Source organism: Anguilla rostrata, chromosome 15, assembly GCF_018555375.3.
Source record: "Anguilla rostrata isolate EN2019 chromosome 15, ASM1855537v3, whole genome shotgun sequence".
In the NCBI taxonomy this organism is placed as follows: Eukaryota; Metazoa; Chordata; class Actinopteri; order Anguilliformes; family Anguillidae; genus Anguilla; species Anguilla rostrata.
The window spans coordinates 7662124-7676525 of record NC_057947.1 but is presented as its reverse complement, the minus strand read 5'-3'; the positions used below and the strand labels follow the sequence as shown (position 1 = coordinate 7676525).

The following is a 14402-nucleotide window of genomic DNA, read 5'->3' as shown; positions in this document are numbered from 1 at the left end:
GTCCGCGATGACAGGAAACGCTCATGACTATGACGAGGGACGGCTTCCACCTCTAATATAAGGTGAACGCAGTCTGCCGTTTCCTTCAATATTTCATCTTACTCGTGTAAATATTGCATTAACCTTCGTTGAGTCCTACTTTGCAGTGCTGGGCTAGAGATGGACTTCGCGTTAGGAAGCCAAGGCTCCACATTACCACCTCTTTTTTTCAGCTGTGTGTGAAATTCAAATCCGCGCGCGCGCTCACACACAGACCAACAGAAAAAAAAACAGAAAACCTCAATATGCTGCCCTAAGATTGGACTGTGTGATAAAATTCTCTGGATCTGTGATTCATCTACAAAAAAAAGAAACATTTCTATAAGCTCAGCAAGTATACACGCACACTTCAAAATGTGGGACAGTGTGTGTCAAAGGGCACTTGAGCAAGGCCGTTTTGGATTCAGGCGTAATAGAGAAATCGGTTTCAGATCTCCAGACGTTTCCCTGTTTAAGACGAGCTCTGCGTATGCGTCTTAGCGGCACGCGTGCCGTTGCGCGCAAATCCGGGAAGGGAAACGGCTCGTACGTACCTCCTTGAAGTTATCGAACGCAGAGAGGATGATTTCGTGTCCTCCCCGGACGAGACAAACGGCCGCTAACAGCTCCAAAACGAGAGCTTTGGTTCTGCAAGAGAGTAAATAAAAAACAGAGATTGGAGGCATTCCAGATTACGTTGAAGATTAAGATGAGGGGAAAATATGTCATATCCTACAATGGGTATTTCAAGAAATATTCAAATATTCAAAGCGCTTCTTATAACAAAAATGAAATGCAAAGGTTTTAAAACAACTGACTTTATTTTCTGTTCTATTCTTCATCATGGCATTTCTTTCTTATTCTGATATCAAGTTGTGTTCTCAGAACAGATTTTTTTTTTTAATCAGAAGACCAGGTGTACTTTGAGCAATATTACAAGAGAATATTTCATCACCTAGATTAAATTAAATGTATATACATCAACAAAAACCTATTACTTTAAATACTGGAAAATGGACTGTTGGATCCAATGCCAATTTCCATTCACGGGTGAACTTGGGTTACCTCAACTATATTAAAAAACCATATTTGGAGACTGATGCTTAAAGATAAATCTCCATTCCATTACAAAGTCTCAAAAGAGAGATTTCATTCCTGCAATCCACACACTCTCTCTCTCACACACACACACACACACACACACACATACACATGCACATTCTCTCTCTCTCTCTCAGACACGCGCACACACATACACACATGCACAAGCACACACATGCACAAGCACACACATACACTCCCTCTTACACACACATGCACACTCTCTCTCTCTCCCTCACACACACACACACACACACATGCACATTCTCTCTCTCTCTCTCTGACACACGCACACACATACACACACATGCACAAGCACACACATGCACACACTCTCTCTCTCCCTCACACACACACACACACACACACACACACACAGTCCTCTGGCTTTGAGATGCAACTGCCAGTGTTTACGAGCCTTCCAGTGTTGCCTCAACCTGCCTGCGTGAACACCTGGTGCATGCTGGGAAATGTACATTTTCTAAACCCGGGTGGTGCCGTGAGGGTTTTGCAACTATTCCCTCTGTCTGGTCTGGACACAGCTGGCTTGGCGCTACGTGGGAGGAGCCAGGAAACCAGGCAGAAGCGCGCGCTGCGGCTAAGTCTCCGAGAGACGTTTCATTCGACGGGCTCAGAGAAAGCTCACCTGGGGTTTTTATTGTTGAGACTCAGTGCAATTTCGTTCACAGCGTGCGGGTGGGACATGACCATGTTGAAGCCGTACTGCGGGGTCAAACAGGGAGGGGTTAGGAGACGGGTCAGAAACAAGCTCCTGCGATGTCACAATCACATGACCTTCTTCAGCATGAGAACCAGCAGGTGGAGAAGGAGAGCCACGCAGGGCAGAGACCTCACTGGCTAAAGTCATAAAGCTATGCACTGTGTCACATTACTGTTGCAATGTTATATTCTGACACGGTGTGTGCTCTCACCTGGTAGTTCATGATGGCTCGTAAACACATGATGCAAACATGGACGTCTTCCTTCTTACAAACTAATCTGGAGTTCTTCAGGGTTCTCCGGCTCGGCAACGTGTTACACCTGTAAAATATGAAACGTGCCAATAAGATGTGAAATATGTTTTTTTAAAAGTGACCTCATTTGTAGAATGAACAGCCTCGTTCATCATGGTTGTTGCAAAAGTGCTTTCATTAGTCCGAAGCCGAACCCCTTAGCCCCGCCCCTCTGTGTCTAAACTGGCAGGTGGAGTGATCTTTCCTCTGGAGACAGGTTGGACACAGTCTGGCCACAATCTTTCTATTAAAACCACATCCAAGACCTGCCCTGCCAACTCACTGGCTACGACACCTCCTTAAAAGCAAAACAGATACAACTTTCAATAAATCCAGTTGTACACGCATCACCAAAAAAACAAACAAACAAAGAACCACAATCAGCCATGTTGCCAAGAGCCAAAAAGAAACGTCTGTGCAATTGTTTTAACTTAATGGCCGAACACGCTGATAGGGCTCGCGTTCAGAACAATGGGCGGAGGTCATTTGCATGCAGGACAGTGATCTGCACAGCTTTCGTCAGACAAAAACAGAAAGAGGCCTTTCTCCTGCAGCCGCCCCACAATGAAAGGAAAGTGCTGAAGTAACACACTGGCTAGTCAGCATAACCCCGGGGGGGTGGGGGGGGGGTACACACACATGCAAACACAAACACACATGTACATGCACGCACGCACACACACACACACATGCGTGCACACACACGCACAGTACATGTGCACACACACACAAACACATACACGCAGACACACACACGCATGCACACGCAAGCATGCACACACATATACGCACACACACACACACACACGCAGACACACACACACACACACACACACACACACGCAGACACACACACACACTCTCCAGACTGATGGACCCCCCAGACAACATCTGCAGTTTTAATCTGTATCTTTTTCCTGACTGCTTCAGTTCTGTGTGCCTCCCTGGACACTGCCTCTGTCTGTGTCCTGACTCAGTGAAATCCACGTCTCCTTGCCTCCGTCCCCACAGACCTGGGGCAGCTTTGAATAAATACACAGCAGTTTTTGTAAGATAATGAGACACAAGGGTAGCACTGGAAGTCACAAAAGAAGCCTTAACGATGACTCCATTACCATTAGCCATTTATCAGTAAAACAAACATAAAGAATTTAGCAACTTTTAACAAGCAATTACTTTCCCATTCATGTTTGGACTTTGGATATTTCCTGTCACGGACACCTCATATCCTGAACTGCAATGATTCACAAAGGCACGTCTTGCTCTGCGCGCATGTGTGTGTATGTGTGTGTGTGTGTGTGTATGTGTCATCTATTTTCAGGTGCGTGAGCCATCTCTCACATAAAAACGTGAACTCGCACACGCGCGCTGCTTTTAAGTGACAGAATTGGAGCAGTGCTCCGCCCGTTTTTTTTCTTCGTTGCACCAAAATATCTTCCAGCGCTTCCAGCAGTCTGCGTACGGACGCCTTGCCATACAGGAGAAACGAAGACAGGCGGCTGACGCAAGAACTGTGACTTATATCCTCGATCGTTCGATCGCTATTGACTCGCGTTTAGTCAGACGGTTAGTCAGTCAGCCATTTGCTAAGTCGGTAAACTTGTCATAACAGGCCTCTTTTCAGGAGAACAGCTCATAAAAGGGCTTTTATAAAAGCAACAGTGGCTTTGGCAGTTTTTCATTAGCTGCAGGCTACACATTTTTACAGCGTACCGCTTACCTTTTAATGCTAGAGCACTACTACTATTTAAGATATAGGCCTAATAATTCGAGCTCACTACAACACAACTGCAACAACAAGAACTAGCTGTACTGCTATTGTACTATGAACTCTAGCACATAAAAGAGAAGACATACCATCTGGCCCGTGAGCACTTTGGGCATTTCAAAAGCCCGGAAGTCCTTTGAGGGTGCGGTGCAGTATTAAGAAAGTAAAGGTGTTTTATTTTCAGCTAATGACAAAAATCACATTGTAAACTTCTGCAAGAGACTTAAAATGCCATAAAGCGATTCTTCCTTCCCCCACGTCAACTACCTGCATTTTGGAGGATTTTTATTTTATTTTTATCTTAAGGTTATGGTCTTGGAAACATTTGGGATAAAGTTAACACAAAGAGAGATGTCTTTTCATGAAACTGTTTGAGACTCGTTAAATAGCACATCAGATATGTTAAATCCTTTGTAATATAATTTAATGCACATTTAACACCTTATTTTGAAAATAATAATTCTTTCTTCCATCCTTTGTTCCAAGTGTACAAGATGTCAGTATACTGTAGGGCCTGCAGCTCCTTAAAGGATGAGTTCTACTGAAATTGCGGGCCCAATTTACAGGTATGCCGCATGCAGAATTCTACAAATCACAAGACAGAAATCTGCAGGTGTGCAAAAAAGCAATACAAACGTGCCATTGCCATTCATCCTTCCAGGAAAGAAGAATCGGCCTCTACAGCATACCTGACTGCGGCTAAAGAGAACTACATTACCCAGCACTACTAAATGTTTATCAGAGGCAATCTATGCAAGTCAGAAATGTCTGTGGAGAAGCAGGCTATACAGGGAAAAGGGCGCTTTCTATTTAATTTAGATTTCAAGGCACAGGGAAAATGCAACCTGCCTTCTTTTGACGATGGGAGCACAGAAGAGGGAACTATGGCAGAACAGGAACAGAACAGAGTTATCCACACAACTGCTTATTCACAGGCCACAGTGCCCTGCAGTACCCATAAACATTTATAAAGCTTCACTCCTGCTCTAGGGTTACAGGCCTGGAGGGAGGAAGCAGTTTGCACCCTGGAGAACAGAAACTAGCAGTAACCTGAAAAGCCTATCCGCGTAAATTACACAGCGCAAATAAATACGGACACGTGAAGACCACAGATCATTCTTTAACTGCGAAACAGAATAGTGCGCTATTCAAAGCTGCATTAACAGAGCCCTTTGTCCAGTATTCCTTTGTGATTATGCAGCCTGCAGGCGTACTGTCACCATTCAAAATCAACTTGCATCTGAAGGCTATCATTCATTGTAAAAAGACAGGTTTTTTTTTTTTACACAATGATTCTGAAATATTCGCTATCTTTCTTGCTTTAAACACATTTGCGCTACAAATAGAAATGAAAATATGAAAAGATTGAAAATATTTTTTACTTCCTGAAAAACTTTTCAAACAGCAACTCTACTCAATATACCAAAACTCTGTCAGGTACGAACATTGATGTTTAAAGCAGATTTTCCACAATATTAAAAAAAGACTGGAAATGACCCCCACTGGTGTTACAAAAGGCTACCGCGCTTCATGAGCGTAAAGGTCCAGCACGAGTCAGTAAACCCAGAGGAATGTTTGGATAACCGGTCTACCCTACCAACCCTGCGACACGGAGACCTGGCCTAAGCCATTTAAAGTCTTACAGGCCTCATGACTTCAGAAATGGGCTTTTCAGCAATCATGTGCGACCAGTGCGTACATACCAAATTACACACATGCAGTTTAGGTACCAGTGTAATTCAGAACACCTGATTTAATTTTTGTCAATTACAAGTACTATTGCCTTCGACTCGTCACGGAGATTAAAAAATGGAGGGCGTCCAGTTTACCAGAACGGTTAAGGGCCAAATGGGTGTGTGTATTTGTGTGTTGGGGGGGAAGACCCCTTACCGTAGCGAAGGGTGCCTTCCTGAGCGGGAGATACCATTCCCGCCCACGGGAGAGGGGAGGTTGCTTCCCCCGTGGAGGTCCTCGATGGAGCGGTTCCACGGCTTGGACTTGTCCACTGCGTTGTCCATGTTGTTTTCTAGGCTGTCATAGTCAAACCTGGAAGGGGGGGGGGGTTCAGGAATGTCATCAGGGAACGACCAAATGGCGCAAACAGGCTAACCGCCCGTTTAGCGCCGTTCCTGAAGACCACAAACGCGACAAAAGCCCACCGAAGCACTCGCGGGAAGCAGCGACACACAAGAATTCCGTGTTCTGAGAAGCTGCCAAAATGTTCGTCCCAAAGACTAGCGTTCATGTCCCCTGATAAGTGGAGCGCTCGACAAAAGCGCCAAACCGTTCTCTCGGGCTGGAGAGCTTCGATAAAAGGACGGAAATAAAAGAGCGTGCTTGCGTCTCCCCGTCTGCGGAGGAAGGCCGGGTTTGTGAAGCAGCCCTGAGAGGAACGCCATTTCGGCTCTGAACCAGGGGATACACCAAGTCATGGCGGTGGCCCGCAGTTGGGATTTTAATTAGCTTTACCAAGCGGTTTTGGGGAACAGAATGTGCTAACGCTGAATAACAGCCATTTGAGGGCGAACCGAAAAGAGGAAACGCCAATTATTAAAAGAGCAGAACGGAAACGGCCCGCCAGGGCTAAAAATGCTCTTGGTTCCGAATGGAAACCTTGTGACTTATCTAAATAGATCACGTACAGCGAAACAGAATGACTTGGGATGTGTCTCAACACCAAAAATTACTCATTGTTGCCAAGAGTTGGCAGCTGTTGGGGTGCAGATGTACTATGGTAAAAAGTGCAAATGTGCCAAGAACTGAAAGCAAGACTTACGTGACTGCATACTGTGCGAAAGAAAGGTATTCAACCAGGACGTCAAGACCTTTGTTCTCTTCATTTAAGAATTCTCGGACCCACCTAAAAAAAAATTTAAAAAGAGTTAAAAGAAATGTGCACAAAACAAATACAAAAAGATGGCACAAGTGTACATACAGGAGAAGGCCCATCACGATTGCACATTATTCACTGATAGTATAGTCAGGGGCGGAGATGGCAAACGTTTTTGCTGCCACAAGCCAACCAAAAGCCTGTAGGCTACTATTGTATTAGGCTAGAGACCTTATCTATGCTCATCCCAAAGCAAAATGCCAAAATACAGGTCATTTACAGTCAGATGTTTGGTGTAAAAAATGGCCACGCTATGGGTTTGGGGAAATATGTTTTTTGTTATACTGTGAAATGCCACAATATTTTCACTAAATGCTCGCCAGTAAACTAGTTTTGTTAAGAGATACTGAAAAATAGGGTTATAGCCGAGCTGTAACATAATCTTTTCCAGATCTCTAACAGCATCATAATAACTCACATCTCCCGACGGCTGGCAGCAATGCAATAAGCAAAATAAGGTTATATGAATTCCCCTCCTCCGGGGCCAAATGCAGTTTCATTCTGCTTCAACAAAGCAGTGTTTAACAGCTAGGAAATTAGACGGCTAGGCTACACACCGCAAGGACCAGACCAGGCAAACAACACCGCTTCGGCTCATGCGCTCAATGTTTCCTGCAGGGACATTAAATTACCCGTGCAGTAATTTGGTTCCAGCTAGGCTTGCGTCTTGGTCAGCGCGTTTCGGTTGGTGGCATCCCTAACTGCCATCCACAGATCCAGCTACATATTAGCCAAAAGCGGAAAAACAAACTCGCTCGCATTAACCGTGTATGTTGTCTGACAAAACAGCAACAGCGCAAACGTGTCAACACTACTTGAGGATCTACGTTTACCAGACCACCCATCTGCCACAGGTAAAATTAGACAGTCGTTTCAGGGAAGCGGGGGAGTAACATCGTCTCCCTGGTAACCCTGGAACGTTCTCACAAATGATGAAGGCAAGACAGGACCCCCTCATCCCAGTCCTGACAAACAAGGATTCTTTGCAAGTCTGGTTTTCGATTATTTTCTTCCTCGCGTTCTGCGGCTTCCTCCTACAGTTCACGGGAATACTAATGAAGCGAAACGGGCTCTTCAAAGCCTCCAGCGCCATCCCAGAATGCAACGGCGCAGAGACACGAGAGCGGCTTTTTCTCTGCCGGAGTACTTTCGAGACGAGATCAGACTCACGTTCCCGCGTTTGCGCACCTATGCGTCTCGCTGTACCGGGCCTTCCGTAGGGGAGGGCTTAACCCGCTTCGGGTTGAATTGCAAATGGCGAGGAGGGGAACCTCACCCCTCGCCCTCACCCCTCGCCCTACCGAGAAACGGTTCGCGTGTTCAGCCGCCAGTCCGGATCTCGTTTTCCATATTTATGAAGAGCGGAATAATTTGTCGGGCAACGTGCTTAATTAGCCGTTACAAAAAGGCTTGGCGTGCGTCTCCGTGTGGACCGGCTCCGTTTGTCTGCCTGCCATTATTGTTCTGGCTGAATGAACCGCACAGGATTTTAATGCGATGAAACACCGTGAGGTGGACGTCAGGTGGTAGCCACGGCCCCCCGTCCGGCTTCAACGCAACGGACAACGCGTTATTACCGTGAGCGACGTGTTCGGGGGCGTTCATCACCTCGTTCGACATCGTCGTCGTCAACTGGACCAAGGAGCTCGAAACGATCCATTTGAATATCTTTTGAAAGCCAGAGGTTTTTAAACCTGCAACCCCTTGGTTCTTTTGGAGCGGGCCTCACACTGGGCCCTGCAGCTCGGAGCGGTTCTGATACGACCCGCGACCACTTCTGAACTTCCTGAACTGAACTTTCGACTATTCAATCCTCCCACTACGTCACTCCTAAACTTTGAGAAACAAACTCAAGCAGGTTTTACAAATGCCTGCCCTTGTTCCATCGCCATGAGATCAGCATCACATAAAGTACTATACAACAATCAATCAAATGCCATGCTTAACTTAAATACTCATCATTACAGGCAAAAGTACAAAGTACACATTGGAATTAAAATGTGTCAATGAGTTATATTTTATACATCGTGGGGACCAAAAGTCTGAGGACACTGCCAATAACTGATTGTTTTCATTATTTGAAAGGGCTAATGCAATTATCATAATCCATTTATACTTCTTATTCATGTGAAAAAAGTGTGTAGGTATTTATTGAAGGTCAGAAAACGTTAGTACTCAGTGTGTCCACCTTTCGCCTCGATTACCGCCCCAAACTCTGCTTGGCACTGATTCCACCATCTTACGCAACACCTCATCCTCCATTTCATCCCAGCACTTTCTCAACACTCCCCAGATCATCTGTTGATATTACTTGATGTTTGGCCTTTCTCCCCCTTCCACCGCTCCAATGTTTGGTTGGGTTCAGGTCCAGAGACTGCGGTGGGAATGACATGCTAATAAGCTCCTCTTGTTCTCAATAGCCTATTCTTAAATAAGAAGTGTAAATGCAGTACCGTATTTTTCATTATTCCTTGATAAATAATGACCAGGACTTGGCCTTGTCCTCAGACTTTTGGTCTCCACCTTATATGTATTTTTACTAACATAACTAATCAATATTATCCTCAGCTTACTTAACTATGACTAACACTGTGGGTTAGATGGGAGGGGACTGGACTGTGTCAGGGAGTGCTCAAACTGGCTCTCTCAGAAGCAATAAATCTAACCTTATTAACCTCATTCCAGAAACTAGCGTAACAAATAACGCTAGCGGTTTTGCTGATGACGAAAGTAAACACAAGCAATGTCGTATGAATGATATAAATGCTCAGAGGGACTGCCCCCTCTGTGGGACTCTGAACACACACCTTGTTGTGTGAACAGACTCCCCCTTTAGCAGAATAAATAACAGACTGCGTACAGTTTCTGTCTCATACCTACTTCTACCAACTATCAGCCCAACACACAGATGCCATATTTCTTTTTATGAAATCTCGTCAGTGGGGGAAGAAAGGACTCCCCATCGCAGGCTGCAGTCTCAGAGCTCCACGTGTATGAACACTGACCCCGCCACATCTGTGACTGCTGTGCGTTTGCCTTCAAGTCAAACTGAAGCATATCATCCTAAAGCCTGTTGTGTAAACATTTCAAACTAATCCACCAACACAGTGCCTCCACTGATCTGTTTTGACGAATTGACGGATCTCAACGACCAGAAGGCTCCTGTTTTGTGTTTTTGGGATGGTGCGCTTTGGGCGTGTGAGGGATCACATGTTTCTGAAACCCTGCGAGTGTCTTGTGTAACAGCACCTGGTGTGGCCAGACTGGATCAGACCGGCCTCAACTTCCTGTTTCGTGCAGCGTTGGGCGAGCGACCTTGCCCCATTTAGTCAGCACCGCCGCCCACCCCCACCCCCACCCCCCACCCACACATGCTGCTCTCCGCTACCCAGCATGCACCTGGGCTCATTAACCGCTCTGATGACATCAGGCCTGGACACCGTCCGCGGCTTATTAAAACCAGACGCTCGTGGAGAGCGAAGGCTTGGCTTCTCGTTCGCAGGAAGCGAGAGTTCGGCGAGAAGAGGGGCGGGGCGGTTAGAGCCCCTCTGGCTTCATCGTTTCTGCAGAAGACCCGCCTCAGAAACGCACTTCGTTTGTCGTTACGTCGCCGTCGTCCCTCTCGGAGAGCCGAACGTTAAAGTCACCTCAACGTGGCTCTTGACCAACAGGCTCTGTGGCACAACAACAGGAAAACTGCGGCTCGCTCCAGTATGAGCTTCCTATTCCAGAGGACCGCGTTCAGGAGCAGCTAGTTTACTTGGCTTAGCAGCCAGTGCTATGTTCTCACATACAGCTTGCGCTAAAGCCTCAAATAACACACAGCCTTTATAAAAGTGCTCCTCCAATACCCGTTTTCTGATACTTTTTCGCGCTCAAACTCTGACGTGACGCAGGTCTTGTCGACCCGCACCGCAGAACCTCACCCTCGACCGGGATTTCACGAGTAAACTGAAAGCGGAGGACACAAAAATAAGCGATCCTCTTTCGTTTACAAGCGCGTCTCTGATCAAATACACAGACTCCAAATCAAAACGGTGACCACGTCCCCTCTGTGGACCGGGCCTGCATAGATACGTCTTTTCGTTGGCAAGCGTTCGAAGAGCAGAGAACGGTTTTTTGCTGACTGAACCGAAGCCTGACCGTGCTACAGAAGCCTCTCTCAGGGTCTGGATTGCGTGACCACTCGGGTGCTGAGAGACCGGTCGTCGACTTACCCGATGTGATTGGTTCTTAGAGAAATTTCCAGTTCTCGCAGGACTTGCGTGGACTCCTGTACTCTTCTGCGGAATTTCTGGAGGGGGAAAAAAAGGAATGGACTGTTATGCCAGGTTGCCACGGCGATCCTTCTGCGCTAAATCATGATTACAACCCGTGATGTATGTGCCAGTTTGGTTGAACTGGATGATCTCACTAGTTCAGTGGAAAAGCAATAAATACAACGCTTCAAGACAACAGCGCTTTCTAAATACGAACGCACGCAAGACGTTTAATCATCAAGAGACGACACGGCGAATCCTTTATGCCTGAGTGTACGAAGCCACAACAACACATTATCTCACGCAAACCATAGCAGATACGCATACATTAGGCTATATCACATTAAATTTGCATTTTAACTCCAGCTTAAAGCAGTCAATATCTAGCATTAGACATTTAGCAAGCGATCCTGTAAATTTCAATATTTCCACCATTCTTCATGTTCAGCTATATTGTGGGATATAACAGTAAACTGATTTACTTTGTTGGCTTGCATTTTTCATCTCTGTCCTCTTCTGTATTTTTGCCAACGCAGTAAATCATGTTTGCTTAATAAAGTGACCTCAGTTGAATGGTGTCTATTTGGGCTGTGATGGTGTATCAAAAAAATAAAATAAAATAAATAAAATAAATAAATAAAAACACTGCTCAGTCTTGCTCTCTGTGCAGTTTCCATGGTTACTGCGACAGGAGGAAGGCGGCCGTAGAGAGGTAATGGCGAGACCGCGGACTGGAAAACCACACGTGGATCGACTTCATGACACCGGCATGAAACCCCGTTACATTTCCCCTCTCATTTAGAGCAGAAAATGCAAATGGAGCCACGTAAGGTGCAGATCTACAGGTACGATGCGTATGAACACAGCCGTGATCCTGTGCGCGCAGAACGCAGTTCGGCCTGTGTTTACGAGGCTACAGATTGAAGAGCCCATCCAGCCGTTGCGTTTTTCCTCCGAAAACGCGGGCGGAAGCGTTTGAGGAGCACGCGCGTTTAAATCCGCCAAACAAACGGAGGCGGGGAGAGAGGAGCCGCTCTTCTGAAGGCGGAGAGGCCGGGTCGCTCGCAGCCGACGCCAATCGACCTCTCCGAAAATGCAATTTTACCAAAGATCTAATTTCTGACTCTGATGGCGGAGGATGAAATGATTGCATCAGCGCTGAAAGCGCGCGGGACTCGCAGGGCGGACGTCGTAAAGCGGCGGGGGCGTCGCGGCCACCCCGGGTCCGAGCGGCGGTTAAAGAGAAAGCCAGGGCTGCCCCCCCCCTGCCCCCCTCCCGCCAACCCCATCCCGACTGCCCCCCCCCCGCCACCCAACTGCCCTTCTGGGACTCGGCCAGTACGAGACAAATTGTTGTGGATTGTGAGCGTGTTGTCGCGTGCTGTGCTGCGTGCGGTGCTGTGCTTGTGCTGTGTTTGTGCGTGCGTGCTGTGCTGTGCTGGTGTGCTGGCGTGTGCTGTGTCTGGTGCGGTGTGCTGTGCTGTGCAGTGCTGTGTTGTGCGGTGCGGTGCGGTGCTGTGTTGTGCGGTGCTGTGTCGTGCTGTGCTGGAGCTGTATTGTGTTGTGTTCCGTGTTGTGTTCCGTGTTGTGTTATGGAGGAGCTCTTTTTGTCTGTGTGTGGAAGTCACATGTTAGCGATATGCTGTAGCTGCGCAGGCTCTGTCTCCCTGCTTACAGCAGCCCTATAACTACTACCAGCTGCAGGAGGGAGAGGCAGAGAGAGAGAGAGAAAGAGGGGGGAGAGAGAGAGAGAGAGAGGGAGAGAGGAGGGAGAGGGAGAGGCAGAGAGGGAGAGACAGACAGCGAGAGAGAGAGGATAGAGAGAGACAGAGAGAGAGTGAAAAGAGAAAGGGAGAAGAGAGGGGGAGAAAGAGAGAGACAGACAGGGAGAACAAGAGAGACAGGGAGAGAGAACAAAAGAGACAGGGAGAGAGAAACAGAGAGAGTGAGAGAGACAGAGAAAGAGAGAAAGAGACAGCAACAGAGCGCTCTCTCCAGAGGGGTCATCCTGGAAACAAATCAATGGCGGAGACATTCTGGAGGACTTTTCTGGACGGATCCTCTCCTCCTCCCTCCTCCCCTGGCGATTGGCCGGGGGCCGCCCAGAGGAATGCGCCAGAACCGCGCATGCATAGAGGAGCCGCTGACCTGGGGCCGCTCCACAGAGGCACGATTGTTCGAGTCTGAAGAAAAGGGGGGCTGAACAGGAATGTAAAAGCATAACTCTTCCCCCCTCTCTCGCCCTTTCCCTCCTCCCCCCATTTCTCCCTCTTTCTCTCTCTCTCTCTCTCCCTCTCGCTCTCTCCTCGTGCGAGTTGCTGACCTCCGCGCGCGGGACGCGAGGGCTGTTGTCGGAAGGCGGCGTTCTCCCCGGGGGAGACGGGCACCGCGGAACGATCCGCGAGGTTTTCTCACGCGCGGCGGCCGAGCAGCGGTACGGCCAAACCCCGCGAACAGAGAAAACAAACTACAGGCCCCAGAGCTCTCTCTGTCACACAGCAACAGACCCCACTCCCCCCCCTCCAACATGGAGGCTGCAGCTGACTGGCCTATCCTCCCCGGGAACGATTGGAGGCTTCGATCGAGAAGCGGCAAAGCGCCGCCGCGTAAAACAAAAGGGGCCGAGCCGGGCCCCGGGGGCGCGGACGACGCGGCCCCCCCCGTTATAAATCCCCCGAGCTGTCGCCGGGTGAAACGCTCGCGGCCCCTCTGAAAGGGACCTGGTCCCGCCCTCTCCTCCTCCCGGGACGACGCCTCCCTTTCTGGGAGCCCCGCCCACTGCCCCGCCCACCCTTTCACGTCCGACGTTCTTCCCCGAGTCCCCTCGCACCTCCGGAGAGCGGCGTTCCCTCCCCCCCTCTGAAGAGGGGGGTAATCCTCGCTCGCCTTCCGCTTGTTTAACTTCATCCGGGCCCAAACTCAGAGACTGCAAGCCATCTCATTTACAGCACCGACTGAATTACAACCACAGACACACACAGTCCGGACCGTCTCCACTATTAAACAGCGTGACTGGAGCATTACCCGGTCTTGTTTCAGGGGAATGTCTGGGGGAAAAAAATCACTTTATTGAGCATAAAGTATCCAGATGAGGATATAATGCATTATAAGGGACAGGTCGTGACTACCTATTGCTACACACAGGCAGAGGCATCACACTGAATACTAAGTGTACTACATCATCACAAAGGGCTTATAGTGAAGGAGGGGGAGCTCTCCTCAGTCACCACCAGTGTCTCGTCCCCACGTGCTTGTGGAGATGGCGGGTCTGGCGGTAAAGGTACGGCGCTGGTGCGTGCGGGTGTGATGACATCACCCCAGCCCCAGACAGGGAAGCGGCTCAGAGCTCAGCC

General features: G+C 48.2%; 1 protein-coding gene across 5 annotated transcripts in view; it reads right to left on the bottom strand.

Moving 5' to 3' along the window:
* LOC135240471 (formin-like protein 2) overlaps positions 1-14402 on the bottom strand; it is a 63668-nt gene that overhangs the window by 17033 nt on the left and 32233 nt on the right. For 4 of the 5 annotated variants that reach the window (XM_064309956.1, XM_064309954.1, XM_064309953.1 and 1 more), the window contains exons 4-9: positions 11008-11084; positions 6677-6760; positions 5791-5946; positions 2052-2160; positions 1766-1842; positions 573-666 (exon numbers count right to left, since the gene is read on the bottom strand). In XM_064309956.1, coding sequence (XP_064166026.1) covers positions 573-666; positions 1766-1842; positions 2052-2160; positions 5791-5946; positions 6677-6760; positions 11008-11084 — 597 coding nt within the window. Of the gene's footprint in view, positions 1-572; positions 667-1765; positions 1843-2051; positions 2161-3989; positions 4016-5790; positions 5947-6676; positions 6761-11007; positions 11085-14402 lie in introns of those variants that run through there. The other variant, XM_064309958.1, reaches the window with a different exon arrangement.